Below are 25,617 nucleotides of genomic sequence, written 5' to 3'. Positions count from 1 at the left end.
ACAAAGTTCATTTGGCTGATCTTATATAACCAACAATTTGCCTTTCTACTTATGAGGAATAACTACTCACACTTGTAGCCAGCGTACTGTTTTTTGTGGAAATCCTGATGATTTGATGAGCAAGGGATTAGAGGAAAGGGAAGTGACTGGACGAGTCCTGCTTCAGATTAGGAAATTACAGCATGGTTCCTTCACCACCACCATAGCCGTGTCCTATTGGTGGGACAGGAATGCATGGAGTGTATCTTCTGAGCCTTCCTAAGTCTTCCTTAAGCCATTGTCCTGGTGGATCCATTATCCATAGTTAATAGCACTGTGGTCAATCTTAAAAGATTAGTTACTGGGCAGGGGAGACAGCTCAGTTCAAAGTGTTTGCTGTAAAGAAGCCAGGCTGGTGGTGTGAACGTGGAATCCCAGCTCCAAGCAGGCAGGCATGCCCACTTCCCTGCTGCTCTCTTACCCGATGCTCTATGCCAGTGAGAGACCCTATTTAAAAAAAAAAAAAAAAAAAAGAGGTGTATGGTATCTGAGGAAGGACACCCAAGATGAGATTTACCGTTAGCATGCACAAGCATGTCCACATGTGTGCCCATTTAAACACACGCAAAGCAAAAGAATTAGTTGTTGTTTTCTCTGCAGAGAAAACAATTTAATTTTAATTAAATTGGTTTTAATTCTGATAAAAATAATTAATTTCCGGGGCTGGCTCAGCAGTTAAGGGCACTGGCTGCTCTTCTAGAGGACCCAGGTTCAACTAGAAACACCCACATGGCAGCTCACAACTGTCTGTATCTCTGGTTCCAGGGGATCTGACACCCTCACAGACATACATACAGGCAAAACACCAATGCATATAAACTAAGTAAATTTAAAAAAAGAGAAAGAGAGATAGAAATTAATTAATTAATTTCCAGGCTCTTGGAATAACCTCACTTTAAGCCTAAATACTGATGGTAATACGGATTTTTAAAATGCCAATAAAGCTGGGTGAGATGGTACATTCCTGTAATCTCAGCACCTGAACAGTAAGGCAGGAGGATTGCAAGTTTGAGGCCTGGTTTAGCTATAAAGACCCTGCTTCAAAAGAGAGGGGTACTAATAAAGTTCTACTAAAAATATATTTTCTGCCTAAGAAAAATAGCCATATGTATACCTGTTTGCCTCTTCCTTCTTGAGAAAGACTATTTCTGACCCATGCGACATGATATCTGCACACATTGCCAGTAGAATAAAGGACCCGGGGCTATGGTGTTGTGACCTAGAATTGTACAGCGTTTGAGAATTTGCTTTAAAAAAAAAAGATTTATTTATTTATTATATGTAAGTACACTGTAGCTGTTTTCAGACACACCAGAAGAGGGCATCAGATCTCATTATGGATGGCTGTGAGCCACCATGTGGTAGCTGAGATTTGAACTCAGGACCTCCGGAAGAGCAGTCAGTGCTGTTAATTGCTGAGCCAACTTTCCAGCCCTGAGAATTTGCTTTTAAATGAGACAGAATCTCCTCTTTTAGTTTAGGCTGGCTTTGAAGGCATGTTTTTTCTGTCTCTGCCTCCTCAATACTGGGTTTTCAAGGTCTATATCACTATGTTTAACTTTGAAAAAGTGTTTAATGTGTATGTATCTTTTCTAGATCCTTTGATTTACTTTAATAAAATGTTCCTAGGTGAGCTACATGGAAATTTACTGTGAGAGAGTACGAGATTTACTGAATCCCAAAAACAAGGGTAACTTGCGTGTGCGTGAACACCCGCTTCTTGGACCCTATGTGGAGGATCTGTCCAAGCTGGCGGTCACCTCCTACACTGACATCGCTGACCTGATGGATGCTGGGAACAAAGCCAGGTATGGTGGAAACAGACTAGAGGCTGATCTAATAAACTAATAAATACACAGACTAGAGCTAAGCCTTTGGCACATTTTGAGATTCTTTCATTTTCAGGTGAGGATTGAAGTAACATTTGTAGCCATGAAAGTTGCCTTAGCTGTAGAGCCTTGAGTCTGGGTATGCTGGGGAGGTAGAGGCTGCAGTATATTAAGTAGCTCTCTTCATTAAAATGCTGCCTTGTGGAAACAGGTCAGAGCTTTGGTTAACTCTTAGGTATTGATTAAGTTATGGTAAAATGTTAGCTGTAATATCTAGATGAGGTAACTGATTCTAGAATAAACGAGCCAGTTAAGAATAAAAATTAAGCCGGGTGTGGTGGCGCACGCCTTTAATCCCAGCACTTGGGAGGCAGAGGCAGGCGGATTTGTGAGTTCGAGGCCAGCCTGGTCTACAAAGTGAGTTCCAGGACAGCCAGGGCTACACAGAGAAACCTTGTCTTGAAAAGTCAAAAAAAAAAAGAACTAAATGCTCTGGTGATTACTCAAGGGATAGCTGGGGCATGAGAAGTGATTCTGATGCGCGTTGCCTTTTGAGTTGTGGGGAAACGTGGTGGGCACACAACGAAGACAGCAGTTAGAGCAGTTCTGTAAGTGACAGTCCTTTAGTCGCAGTAAGGGTAAGGTGACTGTCCTGCACGGCTGTCCATTGTAGCTCTGATGGAAGAATTCTCTTGTCAAATGGTCACCTTCGGTTTGTTTAGGACTGTGGCAGCTACCAACATGAATGAGACAAGCAGCCGTTCTCACGCTGTGTTCACCATTGTCTTTACCCAGAAGAAACAGGATCCTGAGACGAACCTTTCTACTGAGAAGGTGGGAGACTGCGGATTGCTGAGGTTGTGAAGGGATTCTGTGGAGAGCGTCCTTTTATTCGTTGCAGTTTGGACAGGATCAGTGTTGTTCTCTCCCTTAAAGGGAGTGGCTTTTCATTCTACTCACCATTTATCTCATGCCAGTTGCTACTGTGCTGGGTCTGCTGTGCAGCTGAAAGATAGAAAACACAGTTAAGAAAATGTAAAACTTTGGGAAAATAGTGTATTTTATGCAAATCAGTTAAGTGGGTCTGTTGGGGAAAAATACCTTTTCTTCTTGACTAGACCACAGTAATGTTCTTTGATAAAGCTGCTGCAATGATGTCTGCAGGTGAATAGGCAGGCAGAGTATTCATTCCTGGGAAATAACTCTGGACCCACTCTAATTTGTTTAAGTACCTTTCTTTGCTTGCTTGTTTGTTTTTGTTACTGAGACCTGAACTTGAGCCTATTGCAGGGTGGGCAGGCACTGCTACTAAGCCATTCCTAGCCCCTGATTTCCCTGGTCGCTGCCGGGCTTTCTGATATCAGGGACAGAGGCACATCAGGCATGCTAGGCAAACTCTCTCCGGCCATGTTGATTGTTAATTTCTCACTTCATTAGTGGTTAAATATTATGGAGCTTGGAATGAAATTGCATGCTCTGAGTCATGGCTTTGCTACTTTTTAGTTACATAACCTTTAGCAAATTACCTTACTCCTCGTGCCTCTAATCCCTCCCTTCTGTGACAACTGGAGAGAGTTGTTAAAGGGATTAAATACTAATGTAGGTTAAGTGCATATAACAGTGTCTGGCACCAAGGAGCCAATCAGTTAATTTTGTTGTTGAAACTAATAAAAATAATTATGATGCTGAAACTTAAAATGTGAGGTTTCTTTCAGCTGGGGTAGGGTGGGTTGGGGTGCTTGGAATTGAATATAAGGTCTCACTCCTGTTAGATAAGTGCTGTACCACTATGCTGTGAATCTAGACTTACTGTACTAGTAGTTAGACAGGATTCTCTGCCTTTTGCCTTGTAAGGTGAGTGCTTTCTGATAGTGTTGTCACGAAAAGCTAGGATCATTTTATGCTTAGAAACTATGTTTTGTTTCAGCTAATTGAACCTAGGGTATCCCTTCTAGATATTTTTGTCTAAACTGTCCTGAAATTTTTTTAACAATTTCATTGAGGAATTATAAAGGTGTATAATAACCTACACATATTCACAGTATAAAATTTGACCATTTTTGATGAATGCTTACATATGCAAAATAATAAGCATACTGAGAATTTCTGTTACTCCAAAAAGTTGCCCTGTGATTTTGTAGTATTTCTACAAATTTTGTAGTATTTTTTCTTCTACATCATCCATACAGTTCTTAATATGCTTTTGTCACTATAGATTAGTTTAGATCTAGTATAGTTTTATGTACATTAATGTATGTATGTATGTATGTATGTTGTATGTATTGCTCGATTCCTTTTGCTCATAATGATTTTGATATCAGCCGGGCGTGGTGGTGCACGCCTTTGATCCCAGCACTCAGGAGGCAGAGGCAGGTGGATTTCTGAGTTCGAGGCCAGCCTGGTCTACAAAGTGAGTTCGAGGACAGCCAGGGCTACACAGAGAAACCCTGTCTCAAAAAAAAAAAAATGATTTTGGTATCGTTTGTGTTATGTCACTAGTTGGTTCCTTTTCATTGCTTGCAAATACTCCATTATTTAATTTTGCCTTGTAATTTGGCCCTATGAGATTTGTGTACATACATGTGTGTGGAGATTTGTTTTGTTTCTTGTTTTTCTGAGTACGTGTTTCATTCTTTAGTCCAGGTTGACCTTGAACTCACTCAGCTTCATGATTCTCTTGCCCCCCAAGTATTGGGGTTACAGGTTATACACACCATGCCCAGCTGGCAAGTGGATTTTTATTTATATTGGTGAATACTTAAGAATAGAGTTGAATCTTGTGGCAGATGTGTGTTTAGATTCTGGTTTGGGGGTTTGTTTTAAGTTAGTTTCGTTTTGTCTTTTGAGTCAGGGTCTATTATGTAGCCCTGGCCGTCCTGGAACTCATTGTGTAGACCAGGCTGGCCTTGAACTCACAGAGATCTTCCTGCATCTGTCTCCTGAGTGCTGATATTAAAGGCATCATTAGCTTATTAAGAAACCACTAAACAATTTTCAGAATAATAAGTTGCCCCCAGAAGTAGATAAGAGCTCCATGTTCAGTGCTTCATGTTTCATATGTCAGTTAGTAGGCTTCATGTGTGTGTCTGTGGATGTGTTGTGTGTGGATGCACATGCATATACACACAGAGGTCAATGTGCAGTAAGACACAGACTCACCACGTACCCTTGGCTGGCCTGAAACGTGCTGTGGAGACAGCCTAACCTAGGATTCACAGACACCCATCTGTCTATGTTTCCTGGGTATAAGGACTACTGTTGGTTTGTTTTTTGTTAGGTCTTGGACTCCTCTGAGCTCAGGGATGGTCCTCTTGCCTCTGCCTCCTGAGGTGCATTAGTATCACAGTCATGTGCTACCACACCCAGCTATCTTGTTTACTTTTTAATCTTCATGTTCTTACTCTTTACCTAGGTCAGTAAAATCAGCTTGGTGGATCTAGCAGGAAGTGAACGGGCTGATTCAACTGGTGCCAAAGGAACTCGATTAAAGGTACTTATTTTAGTAAGATGGTCTAGTCAGTCAGTGTTTGTATCATGAGGCTAAACTATGGCTAGGGGCTGAGTCTACATATTGTCTAGTTTTACAAATAAAATTCTATCAAGAGATAGCTGTGTCTTTTAATTTATATATTGCTTATAGTGGCATTTACTATATTATTTACTTTGATACAGGTTCTCAGGCAGTCCTGTCTGGACCTTAACATGTAGCTAGAATGAGTTTGAACTCTGTACCTCCTGCCTCCCTCTGCTACCATGTCTCGTCTGTGGTCCTGGTGCTTTGTGTGGGCTGGTCAAGCACACTACCTACCAACTGAGCTGTATCCCTAGCCCCCAAGACTGTTTTTATGCTGCAGTGGCAGAATTGCACCAGAGACTATGTGACATACAAACCTAATTTTTAAATTTAATTTTTAATGGAAAAAAATCCCAACTATTGATCTATAATTTCAATAAATGATTAGTTAGATAATAAAATACAAAAGGCTTTATGGTCAAGAGTGAGGGTTATATTATATGTGGAGAAATGGGCAGAATCTGGCCAGATGGGAGAGACAGTAAGGAGAATAGGATCTACAAGCTACAGACGTAAGAGCAAGTCTGAACTGGAGATGCTGTTTAACAAGAGCAGGCCTTTTGTGTTGGTAGCTGTGGGAGGAAGGCTTGCTTCTGTGAGGTCCTGCAGCATAAGCATCTTGAAGGCAGAGAGGTTTGGGAGATGGGTGAGTGTCACCAAGCGAGGAGAGGAAAGACCGAAGGCTGCAGGCGTCGTTAGAACTTATGTTGTAGAAAGCAGAGACGCTCAGCTTGTAGCATTATGAGTGGTGTGCAGTAGTAGAAATTCTTTGTTGTAACTCTTCCGTGTTTCTGTTTATCTTAGGAAGGTGCAAATATCAATAAGTCCCTTACAACTTTGGGCAAAGTCATTTCGGCCTTGGCAGAGGTGGTAAGTTTCCTGTTTCCCGTTAAGAGGAGGTGTGGGCTCGGCAGGTGAGCTTGTTGATCCCGTGCTTCTCTGCGAAGGGCGCACAGGTTTTGGCCTTGTTATGTGATTTAGATTTTTTCCAGGTAGGACTAGAGTATGACGTAATTTGTACTGAAAGGAGAATGATAGCAACTGTAGCTGTCTGACTTCACACCTCATAATAACCAAACGTGTCTTTGTAGGTTTTCCCTCAGAGTCTCCAGTTAGAGACGTAGTTCTGGAGGGTTTTGAACAATGTGGCTTTGGGGAATGATGTTGGTTTAGAAACCAGGAATACACATCCTTAAAGCACAGTCAGGTGTCACTTAATGAGACGAGTGCATTCTTAGAAACGCGCCATTCACTGACTCTGTCCTTGTAGTAAGTAAACAGAATACACTAAAACAGTAGGGGAAATAGCGATACGTCGGTGAGTCTCAATCACCAGTTGCGGTTGATTGAGTGCGGTGTGTCCCATATGACTGGCAGGATAGGTTTGTGTCCACCTGCATTTCTACAACCAGTGCATTGTGTTACAGTGCCACTGCCAGAAGGCAACACCAGCACTGTAAGTCTTCAGTGCCATCATAATCTTAACATACCATCATTGTTTCTGCAGTGCATGTGTACATAAAATGGTCTTTTTTTTTTTTTGCAGTACTGACACATTAAAACTAAACCAAAATTTGCTGGTCTTCATTATTTAAATTTAAGACCCAAGGTAGTTTTTGTATGCTCTAATTTAATTGGTCCTTTGAATCACTAAAAAGAACTAAACCTCTTCTTGTCCCTAGAAAGTGTTCTGATTTCCATTTATTCTCGAGGCTTATCCCATGTTCCTTTTCTCTCCTTTAAATGCTTTCGTTTGCAGGATAACTGCACAAGCAAGGTACGGTGGGGATGGTCACGCTGAACTAGCTTAGTGATAAGCTCTATGGCTTTAATACTTTCAGAGGATAAATAGGGCATGAGTTAGAATAGAACCTTCCAAAAGGTTTTTCTTTTTCTTTTTCTTTTTTTTTTTTTTGGCTTTGGAATTTAGAATGATTATTTAGGGTGGCTGTGAATCATGAGGCTTCACACCAGAATTAATTAAGGAACACAAAGTACTTTGGAGAAGGGATAAAAATAAAGGAACAAGAGAGAAATTTAAGGAAGCGTTTACATGGTGTCGGGATGTTTATCCCACTGATCTGTGTCAGTGTCTCCATAGCTCTGTAAGCCACCCAAGAGTAGTAAGTAACATTTCTTTAGAGCCCTGTTCTAAAGCATAGCTGATTTGTTGAAATTATTGGAAACAAGTAAGATAAAACAAGTTTATATATTATTAATATATGTAAATTGTTTTACATATTTCCCACCATAGACGTTTATGAGTAATTTAAAACATTTTTTCCTACTATTTGGTTATACTAAGATAAAGTAAAGGCTATAGAATTAATTTAGGGCTGGTGAGATGGCTCAGCAGTTAAGAGCACTGATTGCTCTTCCAAAGGTCCTGAGTTCAAATCCCAGCAACCACATGGTGGCTCACAACCATCCGTAATGGGATCTGATGGCCTCTTCTGGTGTGTCTAAAGACAGCTACAGTGTACTCATGTAAATTAAATAAGTCTTTTAAAAAAATTAGAATTAATTTAAATTTTTAACTGAAGCTAGAAAAGATTGATTTTATTTTCTTTTACCCAATGGTATATGTTTTTCTTTTCCTTATATTTATATACAAATTCTATTTTTTAAAAAAAGTGTTTGTTATTCTTCTGCACAAAAAAAAATTCAGATCACGTAGTAGTTAAGTATTATATGCAAGAAACTCAGGTAGAGGCAGTATTTACATCAAAGCATTTAGTGTTCACGTGTTCAATTGGTTTGTTTTCTCCACTTTGGGGTGTTTGTTTTCAAAGGGTTTTTTTACTGGTGTATGCTATGCTATGGCACTGTGCAGGCACTTGAGGACAGTACTTGAGGACAGTACCTGGTGCTTGGCTCTCTCGTTTTGGGAACCAAACTTGGTGCTGCCAGGTGCATCACTGCTGCTTTTGGTGATGCTGGTTTTAACTGCTCATCAAAGATAACGTGCCTGAGTGTTTACAAGTTAAATACTGGGTTTTCTTTAAAAATCGACGTTTTAAAGACATGGCCTGAAGACATGGATGGAACATTAGATAATCGTATTACATTGTTAGATTTACTAAATTTGTTCCTTATATTCAATATATCTGCGAAGTCGGGACCTGTGCCTGCGGTTACTCAAGGGTTTGGGTAGTGACAAAATATTGATAATGGTTAAAGCTACATGGTTAGTCTGCCATGGACACTGCATTACTACTCTCTTGATTGTTTTGTGTCATAAAGATTTAAAAATGAAATGCTAAAAGAAATTGTTTTGCATGCGCTTTTTGAGGAATTGGCCTGTAAGTAGAACATTTGAGTCATGGTAGAATACCAGCACAGTTAGGTTTACTTCAGGGTTTTAGACTGGTGTGCTTTCCATGTGAATTTCCACCCATAGTGTGCTAACATTGCTCCCTTCCCTTTTGTAGAGTAAAAAGAAGAAGAAAACTGATTTTATTCCTTATAGGGATTCTGTACTTACTTGGCTCCTTCGAGAAAATCTCGGTATGTTGACCACTAGTACCCGTTACCTCTGTAGTTGTCTTTTTAAAGCTGTGTCATGAGGTAGCTCATTTCCCCGCTTCTTGTCTTTTTCTGCTCTTGCTGTTGCTTTTCCCGGGCTGATTCACTTACCTTAGGACATGCGCTGAGCTGCAGCTACTGTCGTCTGTGCTCCATACAGCTGCTTATGGTGTTGTTCCTTAAGAGCCCCTGCCCCCACCAAGGTCTATCTAGTTCATGTGCATGAGTGTGTGTGCGCCACGTGGATGTAGCTGAGTGGACCCTGCACAGTCTTACCCCTCCTCACCACTGAGGGTTTCTGACCTTTCAGCCTTTCGCTTTGTTTTTTGCTCCTCATTAAAAAAAAGTAATCAGCCACCTTTCCCATCCCTGGGGACAGTTGTGGTAGAGTGGTTAAGGTCTTGATTAGAGTAGGTGTTTGTGTTTGTGTGTTTGTTTGTTTAAGACGGGTCATATACAACCCAGGCTGCACTGAAGTCCTGACACTACCTCCTGGACTGGAATTGTAGGCCTGTGCTACATTTACCTGGCTGGGGTTGTTTAAGGGAGCCTAGGAGAGGAGCTGAAGTCAGGAGAGCTGGAGAGCAGGATATGAGTGGAACAGCACAGCAGGGAACACTGAAGAACGTTATTGGGTTAAACCCATGACTTAGGAAATGAACCAGCTCAAACCAGCATGGCTACGTGAGACCTTGTCAGAAAAGAAAAGAAATTGTTGGCTTTTGATTACATTTTAGGATCTGTTGTCAGCTTTAACACAGTAAATAAAATTCTTCTTGTAAAAAGCTTGAGTGAGAGCCTCATCATTCGTTTTCTCAGGTGGCAACTCCCGAACTGCAATGGTTGCTGCTCTGAGCCCAGCCGACATCAACTACGATGAAACTTTGAGCACACTGAGGTACTCTCCTTTGATCTCAGGAGCTGAGTAGTTTTGTATGCCATAGATTTTCTAACACTGTGAGGGGTGTCGTGTGTGTCATAATAAGGGGAAAATGGTTTCTGCTTTAATGGAATTTACTTATGTGGCTTTCAGTTTCATTGGGATAAATGAGAGGGTATTTTTTTGTTTTTGTAATAGGCTGACAAACTGGGTTTGAACCTCTCTCTGGTATTTATTTCTATTGTGATCTTAGCCAATCACTTAAGTTCTTAGTCTTTGTCACCTCTGTAGGATGCTGTAAAGCTTCATACAAATAATGTATTTGTCAAGGATCTTGAAATGTATAAGTCCTCAGAATGTTTGGTGTAGAGCTCATGGCATGTATGAGAAGCAGAACCTCTGAGAAATGGCAAGAATGCATTTTCTCTCTGTATCTAGATACGCAGATCGTGCAAAACAAATTAAATGCAATGCTGTTATCAATGAGGACCCGAATGCCAAGCTGGTTCGGGAGTTGAAGGAGGAAGTGACCCGACTGAAGGACCTTCTTCGTGCTCAGGGACTGGGAGATATTATTGATAGTAAGTGAACTGGGATCATATAGAATTTTACTCTCCTCTCTAGACTCTTATTTTTTAAATGAGCTTAAGGTTGGGTGTGGTGGGCACTTGGGAAGCACGGGCAGGCTGATCTTACTGAGTTCAAGGCCAGCCAGAGCTACACAGATATTATCTCAAATAAGTAAATAAATAAGCTTAGAGTTTAGAGACTTGATGAAACTAAGTGGTAGTAAAAATGGTTTTATGAGGTGGTGCCAGTGAAACAGTCTCAGATTTTCTTTGTGTAGAATGTACACAGATATTTAAATTTATTCTGAAAAAATAACCACTTCCTAAAAGTATTACTTGGAAGCTGCTGTTTCCCTGGGCTAGTGTAGTAGTGAGAGCACCTGTGTAAGAACTCACCATTGAAGATCTGCTTCTAGAGGACATTTACCTTGCAGTGAGCCTTGTTCTCTGTGGGAAAGTGAAGACAAAAGTCTAATTCCTGTCAAGTTCAAGAACTAGACGTGCAGAAAGTACTGTTGTACAGTGTTCTTTTATAATGCCTGCTTTAACATCTACATAGTGTGTAAGCCAACCTCTCGTATGTTGTGGTTGGCAGTGCAGCTCATTATGGCTTAGCATGACAAGGCTCGGGTTTTAACCTCAGTTCTTTAGAAAGAAGTTCTTGCCATAAAATTGATTATTCAGATAGAATATGGGTTATTTAATAAAGCATATTTTTATTTTTAATGTAAAATATTATACTTTGAAATACTTACAGATTTCAAACCCTCTTCCAACTTAGCTCTTACTGATTAGAACCTGGATTTTAACGAATATAATTTGTGAAAATGATAACCTATACTACTGAATTTTCATTTTTTTTATCTTCCCAAATGCCAAATGCTACTCTATTGCTACTGATTCTGAACTTTGACCCTTCTTGTATTTCCCTCCTGCTTACCTTTAGTTGACCCATTGATCGATGATTACTCTGGAAGTGGAGGCAAATGTGTGTATATCATGGTCATTTCCAGTGCACTGACTTGCTAACCTGCCTTTGCTGGGTCAGCCTTACAGCGAGCTTTGCATGCCAGCATTGCTAACAGGGAAATCCCAGACAGAGTCGGGTGGAAAGTCCAGTTCTCTTGTTTTTACCCTCCTCCTTCTAGCAAAGTAACTTAGTGAACTTTAGTTTATGCCTTCACTGAAGATGACCTTCTACTCCATCTTCAGTGTTCCTGACCATATAATTAAAGCAAGTTCAGAATTACACTTGAAAAGGCTAGTCACACTTGATAAGCTCATATTTACTGAAAATCTATAATATAATTGGCCCTGTTCTAGGGACCTTAAACATATTATCTCTTTTTTGATTCTGCTATTGATAAGCTTATTTTATCCTTTTTTTACAATACCCAGGAGTGGATTTCCTGTGGTGCCATGGTTCCCCATGTTTAGGTTAGGCAGTTTACCTCAGAGCTTTTAATCATTTCTACTCCTACACTTTTTTCCCTCTTGAGTTGCTTTCTTTTATGATCCAATTATTTAATAGGAAATATCCTTTTTAATTAGCATTATAAATGTGAGTCTTTGTATAATTACAAAATTCATTTCTAGTTAGCCAAACTGTCTGTAATTAAAGAGCTCTGTGCGTGTTGGATTAGCACTCACCTGTGCTGAGCTCCGTTGATTTTTCTTCGTATCTTAGGCCTTATCTTACTTGATCACTAGATAGATATTTTCTCCTCTTTTCATAAATTACTATTTAAAAATTTTAAATAGCTGGGCAGTGGTGGCGCATGCCTTTAATCCCAGCACTTGGAAGGCAGAGGCAGGTGGATTTCTGAGTTCGAGGCCAGCCTGGTCTACAAAGTGAGTTCCAGGACAGCCAGGGCTACACAGAGAAACCCTGTCTCAAAAAACTCAAAAAAAAAATTTTTTTTAAATAGATATCTAAAGTATATAACTTAAATGAAGATGTCTTTATATAAGTGTTAAGTTGACAAGAAAATAGTTGTTTATGCTTTTAAGATAACTCATCAAGCCATGTCAAATCTCAGTTTGGGGACAAGGGAATGCACAGAAGAACCTAACGGTGCTACCAGTTACTGTGCTGACTTTAGCCCAGAGGACTGGGATGCCCAGACACACATGGCTCTTGGCCTGGAACAGCTCTGTCTGAGATCTCCAAGGCTGAAGGGTATTGGTGTGGCGAGGGTGCCGCCTTCTTGCTTTTGTGTTCAAGGTGCTACTGATGGCCTGTTGCCTATCTTTTCTGAGCTGCTGTGGCATTTCCTGAAAACCGTGCATGACTAAGTTTTAATCTCGTATCCTCAAAGGAGGGCAGTCCTGGCTACTTCTCAGTTTCCTTTTGGATCTACTTTTAATTCATTTTATGGCTTGCATGTGACCACAGGACCATCTAACCTCCGCCTGTCCCTCTTTCCCACCTTCTGCCATCATCTGATGGATGATTTTTGCTCCAGTTCCTGTTTGCTTTTTAAACATGCCTCTTTGCTTGGTTTCCCATGTTTCCCTTTTATCTGTAGATGGTAGTTTTCAAACTGTCTTGAAGCAGCTACCACAGGCAGGCTTCAAGAACTGGTTTCCATTCAGTAGTAGAGATGAGATGAGTCACCCAGCGAGTGACTGTGTCCCAGCCACTTCCATTGCCCTATCCTTTGAGGGAAACTGAGTTCTGATAGGAATTCAAGGAACGTAAATTTTCTCAAATTTAAAAATGAGAGCCAGGAAGATGGCTCCGTGGATAAAGGTGCTTGCTACCAAGCCTAAGGACTTGATTTAGATCCCTGGTTCCCACATAGTGGAAGGAGAGAACTGACTCTCACAAGTTGTCCTCTGACCACACAGGAACACACACAAAAGAAATCAATGTAATTTAAACAAACAAACAAACACTTAATGAGCTAATTTTACCATAGAAATGTAAGTAGACATGTTAGCACACATCTGTAATCCCACAGTGTGAGCACTCAGGAGTAGGAGGTCAGAAAGTTAAGAGTTCAAGGTCATTCTTGGCCACAATGCAAATATGAGGTTAGGCTGAGCTGCATGAGACCCTGTCTTCAAAGAACAAGATAGATGGACCGCACCAGTGGTTTCTTTGCAGTTCATTTGAGAAGGATGATTAATGAATAAAATTACAAAAAAAGCAAATGAGTCAGTTTTGTTATTGGTGGACGTTTTACCGGGACCAAATTTAAGACTATTATTTTCAGTTGTATTCCAGACTTTAGTTACTGCAAATATGTCTTAAACACTTGCCTATCATACTAGGGAGAAAGCTTACCAGTGTTCCAGTCATTAAGCCATTAGACACAGGGCTTTTACTTAAATTATCAAATGGTTTGTAGTTTTTGTTTACTGTGACTTAAAAATGGAAAATATACTAAAATTAATTTATTTATTTATTAATTTATATTAAAATTAATTAATATACTTGTTAATTCACTAGTTGTTCTTTCCTATTGAAACAAGCATTCACAATGACTATCATACCATATTTCCTCAAAATTATTCTCATTTCTTCAGTTCTTTTAATTTAGAGTATATTTTTGGCATGTTAAAGTGCTTCTATGCAAAGACTACTAAATGCTCAGGGTTGGAACTAACATTTCTTAATTTCACTGAACACTAAACTAGGCCAGTATGTGGTATTAATTGCTATTTTTCCCTTTCTGTTAAAAACAAGTGGAGTTTAAAAATAGAGTAAAACTGTAGATACTGAAGACTTGGAATAACTGGAAGAATTTAAGGGCTTAGTTTACTTTAGTTTGCCAGTAGTTTTACCTGCTTAGGAAGAACATCTTTAAAGCTCTGGCTATGCCTTCCCATGCTGGAAATGTCTCAGTTCTAAATTTAGAAGGGGCTGACTGCTTAGGGTCAATATTGAAGAAGGACATGTTTTAGAACTGCCATCTAGTACAGTTCCATAGCTTGTCTGTGTTAGAGCGTGTGTTCATCTTGGGCTTTGATGCTGTCCTTTCTCACACTGCTGTTCCTTCCTGTCTTTTTCCCTCCTCTGCTCCTTCTTTCCTTTTTTCTACCTTTTCTTTCTGTCTCCCAGATCTGAAAGATTTTCAGAACAATAAGCATAGGTACTTGCTAGCCTCTGAGAATCAACGCCCTGGCAATTTTTCCACAGCATCCATGGGGTCCCTCACTTCATCTCCATCTTCATGCTCACTTAATAGTCAGGTGGGCTTAACATCTGTGACCAGTATTCAGGAGAGGATCATGTCTACACCTGGAGGGGAGGAAGCCATTGAACGTCTGAAGGTAAGTCTGAAGGTTGAATGCAGCGCATTCTCTGTCGTTCTAGAAGACAGAACTAGGACTGAATGAGCATCACAGAAATGTTGGCTTAGCACAGGGAGATGTTAACTGTTAGAGGTGTCCTGAAAATGAAATTATTTGTTTAATTCCTTTTTATCAGAATGTTTGAGTTTGGCTTGGCCCAAGATGAAAAGGTCCTAAGTTAGCCATACAAAGATTTACATTAATTTGAAGGTCATTTATAAGTCACAGTCACGTTGCTTGTTAGATGTTTAGTTTTAAAGCTAGATATGGTGGCCTGAACCTGATAAGCCAGTAGTATTCAAGAGATGGAGAACAGGGGTGAGGTGTTTGGCATCATCCTGGTTGCATAGTGAGTTCGAGGCCAGCCTAGGTAATACGAAACCCTTTCTAAAGTGATAATAATTTACATAGAATAACTAGTTGGAAAATTTGGTTTTACTGAAGATAGAATTCTCCATAGAGCAGTCTTCCATTAGTAACATTAATATATAATTAACTGTAAGTTTGAACATTTAAGTAGAAATAGCTGGTTTATTAGGTTACATGAAATTAGACCTTTTAGAACTCACAAAGCCCTTAGTTATGGGAGAAGAGGGCTTTCTCCTCCTGTCTGGTACAGCTGAGCTCCTTGGGCCATGGTGCTACTCAACTGTAAATTGCCCACTGTATTGGTTCCTTGCTGGAACCAAATACCTGAGAAGAAGCAACATAAGGGAGCGTTTGTTTTTACGTCATGGTTTGCGGTTAGTCTGAAGAGAAGGCGTGGCTGCTGGAGTTTCCATGAGGCTGCCTGCTCGCATCTTTGCAGATCAGGAAGCAGAGAAAGAGTACTCACCTGGCTTTCTCATTGCCCCTCTTTATTTCGGTCTCGAACCCCACTTCACAGGATAGTTCTGCCACATTCGTGGTGGGTTTCCTCTCTCTCTAGCTTCTCTGGCAGTGCTCTCGCTGACAGTCAGACACGGATCTAGTTTTAAGTTGTGTTAAGTTGATTATTGTCACATTATTCCTGGCTCCCAGCTCTGCAGACGGGGGTTCTTTCAGTCTGTTGCTGGCTATGGCCATTTGTGTTTTGGCTCTGCATGAATGTGAAAATCAGGAGTAGTCCTTGTCCTTCCTTCAGCGACTGCAGTGAGAGCAGACAGGTGTCACCTGTGGTGCTGAGGCCATACTGCCAGCACTCCTGCCAGCATCGGGCCACAGCGGGAGCATCATGTTCTCTTGCCTGCTGCCTGCTGCCTGCTGCCTCCATTCTCTTGGCCTGTGTGTTCAAGAGTACTAGGGTAGGGGAAACTCACTGAGAATGTAGAAGTCACGGCCATGCTCCCAGTCAGGGACCCTCTTCACCATCACTCAGTATCCCCCACTAACAACTGTGCCCATCTGAAGACAGTTGAGAACAGCGGCTCTCTAATAGGTAAAGTCATGAGAGAGGAAGGTAGCCAGGCTGGCTTGTTGAACACTTCACTACAGAGGTCAGTGAATCTGTGTCAGGTGCTGTCACTGTGGCTTTCAGGTGAACTGTAACAGACTTCCTGTGAGTCCTTTCTTATCATCCCATCTTTTCCTTTGATTTCTTCCTTCAAAAGGAAGGTGATTCCAAAATAAAAACAATGCTTTTGTGTCTTGATTCAGAAAGTAAGTGAAGTTCTAAAATGCCTGGCAAAAGGAGAGGAGGGAGACATCTTTTTATTCAAGGTGCAAGGTGCAGGGTGATCTCTGCTGTTGTGAAACCGACTTGGAAGCTTTCCTATGGATTCTGTGGGAGTCCTGTGTGGGAAGGAGTGTTCATTCACAATTTCCTCATTAGGAGGGGTCAGTGACCATGTTGCCAGCAGGACTCTGGCAGTAGGGAAAAGTGAAACTTCCCTCTAATTGTTTACATCAAATGTTCACCTCCTTTAGAGATGGTGAATCTTACCTATTTTTATATTGTACCTTCCTGAAGAAGTGAGATTACCCTTTTCTTTCTCTGATGTAAAGGAGAAATTGCTTTCTGCTTGCTAGCTAGAACCAGCTGACAGCAATGCCGCGTGTTAGGAGTCAGGACGGCAAGTAGGCTTTTTAAGAATGAGGTCACCCAGTAGCCGTTCCCAGTGGCTTTCAGGGAATAATGCTTTCCTTATTGGAGGAATTCTCTCCCAACTGCCTAAATCCGATGAAAACAAAGCTGTAATACTTTAATCAGCACATAAACTGCTCTCTTAACTTCCCTTGAAGCAACGTAAGTAAAATCTTTCTCTAGCTTTATTCTAGAGTGCAAATAGCTTCTTTACAGCTTTGTGATCAGTCACGCCGTAGCTCACTGAAGCAGAAGCCTGGTTCTGCTCTGACGTTGTGAATGGTGAGAATTCCTTTTGGACAGGCCTGCATTTTAATGATGCAGGCAGAGAACATCTTTCATCCAGCGTGTGGGACAGCAGTTGTACAATAGAAACGCTTGAGAATGTCCTAGGAGCTGCATTCCTAAGGCATGACACTGCAAGAGAAAAATACTGTAATGGAGAACAGCAACAATGGGGGCTAATCCATCTTCCTAACGGTTTCTTTGCCTTTCTTTGCTCCTCTGTATTTTTAGCTTAAGGTCAGCGTTCGCACATTACTTTTCAATAGGTGCTGCTCCCTCCTTCCTCATTGACTAGCCTATTTCCATACATAATATTAGTATCCCGATTCCTTTCTAAACTTCTCTGGCAAAAAAAAAAAAAAAAAAGAAACAAGATAGTGGTATGTAATTTTTCTTTAAAGCCAGGACTTGAACTGAGTTGAAGTCTCGCATACATGACTTGGTCTTTGTACTCAGTACTAAGCTGTAAGCATGTAGCTATAGCCACTGGCTCTGATGTTTATAGACTGGCATCAAAGTCAGTACTGAGAATGCCATCGCCCAGATTTAGCCTATAAATATCTATAAACATCCATCATAGAAGTGAGCAGGACAAATGCTGTCCCAAGCAGTGTTTTGACCCCACGCTTGGACTCACTCAGGAAGCTTGGGTACAGTGAACCTTAGCTACCTGGTGGCTTCAAGCAGTGCTCCATGGAGTAAACATCCAATCTTCCAAATGTTAAAACATAACCTACAATGTTTTTTCGAAGTATGTCTGATTTGCCTTACCAAATTTCCTACCTTCTTACTGCCTCATCAAGAAGAAATAAAGAGCTGAGCTGAACATAGTAGCACATCCTGTAGTAGTCTCGGGACTGAGGCCGCAGGATCAGCGATTCAGCATCATCTGTGACCAGTGAGTGTGAGGTTAGGCAGGGCCATGTGAGATCCTGTCTGTCAGTCAATCAGTCAATCAATTAATCAATCAATCAAGTAAAGATCAGTAATAGTTAGGAAGACCAGGTCAAGGAGTAAGATAAGCTTAGGTAAATTGCCTAGATTTTTGATCTTTAGTTTTCTTATGTATAGAGTGATTGTAGAATTAGTGTTAGTCAGTCTTTGCTGGCACTAAAGGTTTGCTAGTGTGCCACTCAGTTAACGCTTTCTCTAAGCCGCTGGAGTGTTTGCTTGTCTTTTGTTTTTCAGTTTTTGAGACAGGGTTTCTCTGTGCAGCCCTGGCTGTCCTGGAACTCACTCTGTAGACCAGGCTGGCCTCGAACTCACAGAGATCCACCTACTTCTGCCTCCCAAGTGCTGGGATCAAAGGCGTGTGCCACCACTGCCTGGCTTTCCTTGGAGCCTTTTGAAAATAATAGATTTTCAAACAATATAAATATTATAACTTAATACCATGATTTTAAAAAAAGAAAGAAAAAAATACCTTGCTTGTTTGATGTTAGTATCACCCTTCCTCTATCTGGTGCAAATGTACACATGGATTCACTACTTATCTATTTTTATTAGGACTTGGAAGACTTGTGTGTCTGATGTGCACTTAATTTTAGGCTTAATTTTGAGTTTGAGTTGTTTTGTAATAAGAAAAAATGAAATAGAGTTTAAAACATTTATGATTCTTACCTTCTAAAAAAGGAAAAGAGCCCATTACTTTAGAGTCTGCCATCGTCTTCAGAGGTATAATCTGTTTCGTGCTTTCCTTTGGTATATTAAACTCTGGCCCTTCTGCTTCAATCTGTGCATCCTTCCATAGGAGTCAGAGAAGATCATTGCTGAGTTGAATGAAACCTGGGAAGAGAAACTTCGTAAAACAGAGGCCATCAGAATGGAGAGGTCAGGAGATAAAAGTCTTTGATGCTACTAAGTTTTCTGGGGAGTTTGAGTGGCTTTTGTAGGTTTTGTTTGTTTGTTCTGTTTTGGGGTGTGTGTGTGTGTGTGTGTGTGTGTGTGTGTGTGTGTGTGTGAAATAGAATTAAAAACAAAGAACCCTCTTCCCCCTCCTGAAATGCTTCACAAGTAAATCTGCTTTGGGAAGGTGTATCCAGTCACATTTATACTTTGAAGTGAAATCTACATATTTAAAGATTCTCTAGGGCAGAAGTTCTCAACCCGTGAACATGGGGTTGCATATCACATATCCTGCATATCAAATACTTATGTTACTATTCATAACAGTATCAAGATTACAGTTATAAAGTAGTAACACAAATAATTTTATGGTTGGGGTCACCACAACATGAGGAATTATGTTAAAGGGTCACAGTGTTGGGATGGCTGAGAGCCACTGCTCTGGGGAGTCGTGTGCGTCACCACCCTGCCCTGCGCGGCTTCGGATTGGGAAGAGTCATGCTAAGTAAAGGGGGTTTTCATTTGTAACAAGTGGACTTCGCTTGGTCACGGCCCACATCTAAAGAACTGTTCCCACTCTGTTGTGTTACTTTGTCTAGAACCTTTTGGGTAGTTTATGTTGCAAAGTTTTAAAATTCTTATTCTGTTTATACTGTTTGGATAAATACACACTTAAAAAAAGTCAGTTTCTATCTTCTCTTATGAAAATGAGGGAGAAGCAAACTCCGATGTACTGATCAGTAAATGTAACGAAGAATTTTCTTACTTACCTCAGACATTTTAAACTAGAATTATTGGAACAGGCAAGATGTCTCAGCACATAAAGGTTGCTTGTTCCTCAAGCTTCATTACCTGAGTTAGAGCCCTCAGCCCCACATGAAAATGGAAGAAGAAAATGAAATTCACAAAGTTGGTACCACAACATCAGGCACAATGCACAATAAACACACATATACCCCCACACAACAAACAACAAACCCAAACTTTCCTAGAATTACTGTAGTAAATGGTGGGGACGAATGGGAAGATGACATTTGAGAAAAGCCACACTTACAGGCTGTACTTCATACTCCCAAGCCACGCACCCCTGTAGTAATTCTGTGTCGTTTGTTTGTTTGTTTTTCAAGACAGGGTTTCTCTGTGTAGCCCTGGCTGTCCTGGAACTCACTCTGTAGACCAGGCTGGCCTCAAACTCAGAAATCCGCCTGCCTCTGCCTCCCAAGTGCTGGGATTAAAGGCATGCGCCACCACTGCCCGTCTATCTGTGTCTTCACTAACATTAACACAGAGTGCTGGCCCCCGAGTCATTTTAATTCCAGTCTTAGACTCGAGGGAAATTGTTTCTTCGTGTTGGATGCACAGCCTTAAGGAGGATAACGTTTCAAAACTCTTACCTAGATGAACAGAACTTTAGTATGGAAGTATTCTTTGATTTATTTTGAGTACTGTTTCTCTTTTTTTTAAAAAGATTTATTTATTTATTATATGTAAGTACACTGTAGCTGTCTTCAGACACTCCAGAAGAGGGCACCAGATCTCATTACGGATGGTTGTGAGCCACCATGTGGTTGCTGGGATTTGAACTCAGGACCTTCAGAAGAGCTGTCAGTGCTCTTAACCCCTGAGCCATCTCTCCAACCCCGGGTACTGTTTCTCTTAAAAAATAGGTTCTCATCAGTGATAAGCATATCACTTCATTCCCTGTCTCCCTCGCCAGCGGTAGACATAGCCAACTGTTTTTGCTTTGCCAGTTGTATTTTCCAACTCTTTTAAAATTAATGTAATTGACGTCTTGGTTTTAGTATTCTGATTTACTTGGGTTTTTGTTTTGTTTTTCAAGAGAAGCCTTGTTGGCTGAGATGGGAGTTGCCATACGGGAAGATGGGGGGACACTTGGAGTTTTCTCTCCTAAAAAGGTAAGAAAATATGTTGTAAAACAGAAACAAAACAGTTTGTCTGAGTAAGCCACTTCATGTCTGTCATCGAGATCCTTAGCTTACTGTCGGGTACTTCTGATTTCGTCTTACATACAAGGACAGCCATGTTGTAAAGTGATTATAGTGGTTACCAAGATAAAACCCAGGGTAGTGGGACTTTGGGTATATTTAAGCATCTTTTTGTTGCTCCTCGCATTTTCCTGACCTAGCTGTAGCACCAGTTGCTTTAGTGAGGCTCCTTTTTCATGTCCAGTGCTTGCTTAGCATGCAATTAGCCCTGGGTTTGATCTCTGGCACCATATATTTTGAGAAGGATGTCACATGTCCGAAATCAGCATTTAAGAGTTTGCAGAGCCGGGTGTGGTGGCGCACGCCTTTAGTCCCAGCACTCAGGAGGCAGAGGCAGGCGGATTTCTGAGTTCAAGGCCAGCCTGGTCTACAGAGTGAGTTCCAGGACAGCCAAAACTACACAGAGAAACCCTGTCTCGAAAAAAAAACAAGAAAAGCAAAAACAAAAAGAACAAAAGAAGAGTTTGCAGTTGGTAGTCATCAGCTCTGCTGTATAACTTCTGGGAACCATTTCCAGCTGTTGATGGAAATAGCTCATGATTTCTTTGGTTACAACCATTTCTTTTAATAAAGTATCTCTAATCTTTACCTTCTAGATGTTTCTGTTCCTTTAGCATATTTTTCCTTTAAAGGTTTACTGATTTATATGACTGCACCATCCGCATGTACACCTGAAAGCTGTTAGAGGGCATCAGGTCCCATTACAGATGGTTGTCAGCCGCCGTGTGGCTGCTGGGAATTGAATTCACAACCTCTGGGAGAGGAGCCAGTGCTCTTAACCACTGAGCCATCTCTTAGGCTCCCAAACAAGTTATTTGTGTGTGTGTGTTTATGTGTGTGATTAGTCACTTTCCTACTTGTGTAATCATAGTTGTAGAATAGTTAGGGACCTTATTAGTTAGGTTGATATCATGTCTTATGTGTTCTTTTTGACTTGAGTTGCTTCCTAATGTTGGATACTAAAATACCATTATTAAGTTATTGTTTTGTGCTCTTATTTATAGCAAGCATATGTGTCATAGCACTGATAACTCCCTTCAAGGTTCTGGCTCTACTCAGTGGTACCCTACAGTATATATGGCCCCAGACTCACTGTCCTATTATTGTACTCTTAAGAGCAAATATCTAGCTAAGTGCTTAGATTCTGTTCTGGGCTAGAGAACACCGGCAGAGAGTTTTGAGTTGACACTTTTTGCTTGATGTGAACTAGTCTTAGAATATTTGTGAAGATTCTTTTGGTTACTTTTAAAAAAATCATCATAAAACTGTTGTACAAATTCTAATATGTCATTTTCAACAGAAAAGATCGACTTAGCTGGGTATACATACCTACAGTCATAGCACTTAGGAGGTGAATGCAGAAAGATCAGAGTCCAGTAACTGCTTCATAATAAACCCAAAACCAACCTGGATCATAAACAAGAAGAAAGGGTCTGGAGAGATGTCTCAGCTGTTAAACACAATTACTATTTTTCCAGTGGACCCTGCTTTGGTTCCTGGCACCCAAGTTGGGTGGCTAAAAACTGCCTATATCTGGGCGTAGTGGCACATGCCTTTAATCCCAGCACTCGTGAGGCAGAGGCAGTTGCATTTATGAGTTCGAGGCCAGCCTGGTCCACAGAGTGAGTTCCAGGACAGCCAGGGCTACACAGAGAAACCCTGTCTCATAAAACAAAACAAACAAACAAACAAAAACTGCTTTTAACTCTGCCTCTAAGGAATCTAAAGTTGAGTCATTTTACCCTAATGGTCTATTTTTTCATACATAGTACCTACATGGTAGAGGTTCTAGCAGTTATGGTTAGATAGAGGTTAGATTTTGCTCTTGCATACCTCTAAAAGTCTCCCTTCTTTTGAGACAGGGCCTCCTATATCTTGGGTGGTTTAAGCCTCACTCTGTAGCAGAGAATGACTTGGAACTTCTGATTCTCCTGCCCCCAGCTCTTAAACAGAGGGATTATAGGCATGTGGGACCCTTCCCATATATGTGGTAGTAGAGGCAAGCTCAGAACTAATTGTGTGAGAGACAAGCCCTCTACCACCCGGTCTACCTCTGCAGCCCTTAAGTTTTCATGACATTGTTGTATATGTGTTAAGAACTGTGACTCACCAGTTAAATTTTTCTACTATTTTTAAGTACCTGGATTGAAGGTGCTTGGGGAAAAGCAAACAAAAGCAGCTTGAAAAAGGAATTTGGTAGTTAGCCAGGCATGCTGGCCAATGCCCTTAATCACAGCACTTGGGAGGCAGTGTCAGGTGGATCTCTGAGTTCAAGACTAGCTTGGTCTACAGAGAGAGTTCCAGGACAGCCAGGAGTACACAAAGAAACTGTCTTAAAAAACAGCAACAACAACAACAATTAAAGAAACAACATCACATTTAGGAAGAATTTGAAGTAACCCAAAGAATTGTTGTAAACAACATAAAATTATAAGTTGAACTCTCAACTTGCAAAGGTTTTAGACTTAATAGAGGTTGTTGCTGAAGCTCCTTTTTTTAGTCCCCTAATGAGATTAAAAAGAATCCTGCCCGTTTGCTGGGTGGTGGTTGTGGTGGCTGTGGCACACGCCTTTAATCCCTGCACTCCAGAAGCAGAGATAGGCAGATCTCTGAGTTTGAGGCCAGCCTAGTATATTGAAAAAGTTCCAAGACAACCAGGGCTACACCAATAAACCTTGTCTAAACACACACACACACACACACACACACACACACACACACACTCACTCTCACTCACTCACTCACAGAGTTCTACCTGCCTCTGCCTCCTTAGTGCTAGGACTAAAGGTGTGAGCTGTCTTAAAACCTGGCTGTTTTAAGATTGTTATTGTTATCTTTGTTTTAAAGATTTATTTATTTATTGTATGTATATAAGTGCTGTATCTGGATGTACATCTGCATGCCTGAAGAGAGCATCAGATCCCATAACAGATGGTTAGGAGCCACCATGTGGCTGCTGGGAATTGAACTCAGGTCCTCTGGAAGAAAAGGCAGTGCTCTTAACCGCTGAGCCATCTCACCAGCCCCTGTTTTAGGATTTTTAATCTACGTATTTACAAAAATTGTATTTACCTTGTCCAAGACTTGGTCTGTTTTAACTTTTCCTTTGTGTTCACGATGTTTTCACCTTCTGAGAGGATCTGGTCTTGACTCGTGTCAGAGCGGTGCTTGCCACACTAAACAGATAACCTGAGCTTGAACTCCAGGCTCCAAAAGGCTGAAGGAAAGCTCACCTTCCTCAAGTTGTCCTTTGATTCCCACATGCCTCTTACCTACTGAGCCCCGTTATTTTATATATATTATATATTAATAATGTAATATACAATATACTAATACTATACTATAATAATATATATATATAATATGTTTTTGAGACAGGGTCTCACTATTTAGTTCTTACTGGCCTGAAACTGTGTGCCTCAGGTTGGTCATAAGATCCACCTGTCTCTTCCTCCAGAGTGCCCCCATACCCAGCCAAACTCAGGTTCTTACACGGGGTGTAATAGTAATCTGAAGAGGCCGATAGAGTGTGCTGCGGCCTCTGGGACTTTTACTGACCCTTTCCCTTCAGGCATTCTGGGGAATCTGAGAAGCCTTTAGGCCTTCAGCAGGTCCTGGCTGCTGCAGCTCTCTCAGCAGGTCCCTGTCCTGCTGCTGCAGCTCTCTCAGCAGGTCCTGGCTGCTGCAGCTCTCTCAGCAGGTCCCCGGAGCTGCAGCTCTCTCTCATGGTATCTTGCCCCAAGTGATAATCTATGATCTTTTTCAGACCCCACATCTTGTTAACCTCAATGAAGACCCATTAATGTCGGAGTGTTTGCTCTATTACATCAAGGATGGAATTACAAGGTATGTTTGCTTTTGTTTGAGCTGTTTTATATTTTCTTCTAGATAATTGATAACTAAAGGAAAATCTCTAAAAACATTAATAATTTTCTATCTCTCCTTTCTGGAATGATTATAAATTATCTTCTTTCCTCCTTTTGGTTGTTAGCACTTAGTTTCCTCTGAGTGAACTTGGGTGAGAATTGCTCTGTTGTCAGCACACATGAGCTCACTAGAGAAGCTGGCTTGCCGTTGCTCATGCTGTGTAGGTGACATCAGTCTGTAGCTCTCCCCGTGCATTGCGCATGCAGGGAGGCTCCTCAGACTTGAGAACAGAGTTTGTAGTTGAAGGCCTCCGATATAAAAAAAAAAAAACGCTGCATTTTTTTTTTTTTTAATATATCAAAGAATGTTCTTAGGGAGAAAGCAGTTCATTGTCTATGAGTGCTTTTTGTGTCTGAATTTCCCTGGGAAACACTTTTGCTTGTGTTCAGGGTTGGCCAGGCAGATGCTGAGCGGCGCCAGGACATAGTGCTGAGTGGGGCCCACATTAAAGAGGAGCATTGTCTCTTTCGGAGTGAGAGGAGCAACACTGGTGAAGGTGAGGGTTTGTGTGTTAATTTCTCCAGCAACTTTTTCCTAAGTGTGAGACCTTCTCTTCAGATCTGGAATTCCCCATCTCTGTTAGTGGAAATTTTTGGTCAATCAATATTGAAAACTGGAGAAACTTGGGATGTTTATAAATGCGAGGACACACATAGCTACTTAGCATGAAAATAGCAGGAACAAAGGGAGCCTTTCTTCCTGCCAAGAACGCAGGATGTAGGCAACTAGGTTTGCTCTTGAATGTTAACTATTTAATAGGAAAGTAAGAGAAAAATA

At 41.0% G+C, this 25,617-nt stretch overlaps 1 protein-coding gene across 17 annotated transcripts in view; it reads left to right on the top strand.

Annotated features, from left to right (window-relative positions):
• Kif1b (kinesin family member 1B) overlaps nucleotides 1-25,617 on the top strand; it is a 131,455-nt gene that overhangs the window by 35,210 nt on the left and 70,628 nt on the right. For 4 of the 17 annotated variants that reach the window (NM_001290995.1, XM_006538594.3, XM_011250200.3 and 1 more), the window contains exons 6-19: nucleotides 1,669-1,847; nucleotides 2,591-2,702; nucleotides 5,281-5,358; nucleotides 6,247-6,312; nucleotides 7,202-7,219; nucleotides 8,874-8,949; nucleotides 9,787-9,865; nucleotides 10,286-10,428; nucleotides 11,363-11,404; nucleotides 14,483-14,694; nucleotides 18,813-18,892; nucleotides 20,748-20,823; nucleotides 24,680-24,759; nucleotides 25,230-25,336. In NM_001290995.1, coding sequence (NP_001277924.1) covers nucleotides 1,669-1,847; nucleotides 2,591-2,702; nucleotides 5,281-5,358; nucleotides 6,247-6,312; nucleotides 7,202-7,219; nucleotides 8,874-8,949; nucleotides 9,787-9,865; nucleotides 10,286-10,428; nucleotides 11,363-11,404; nucleotides 14,483-14,694; nucleotides 18,813-18,892; nucleotides 20,748-20,823; nucleotides 24,680-24,759; nucleotides 25,230-25,336 — 1,348 coding nt within the window. The remainder of the gene's footprint in view (nucleotides 1-1,668; nucleotides 1,848-2,590; nucleotides 2,703-5,280; nucleotides 5,359-6,246; nucleotides 6,313-7,201; nucleotides 7,220-8,873; nucleotides 8,950-9,786; nucleotides 9,866-10,285; nucleotides 10,429-11,362; nucleotides 11,405-14,482; nucleotides 14,695-18,812; nucleotides 18,893-20,747; nucleotides 20,824-24,679; nucleotides 24,760-25,229; nucleotides 25,337-25,617) is intronic. The other 13 variants (XM_006538595.3, XM_006538593.3, XM_030253273.1 and 10 more) reach the window with 7 other exon arrangements.

This window comes from Mus musculus, chromosome 4 (assembly GCF_000001635.26).
Source record: "Mus musculus strain C57BL/6J chromosome 4, GRCm38.p6 C57BL/6J".
NCBI classification, from domain to species: domain Eukaryota; kingdom Metazoa; phylum Chordata; class Mammalia; order Rodentia; family Muridae; genus Mus; species Mus musculus.
The sequence above is the reverse complement of the archived record's forward strand: the minus strand, read 5'-3'. Positions and strand labels throughout refer to the sequence as shown.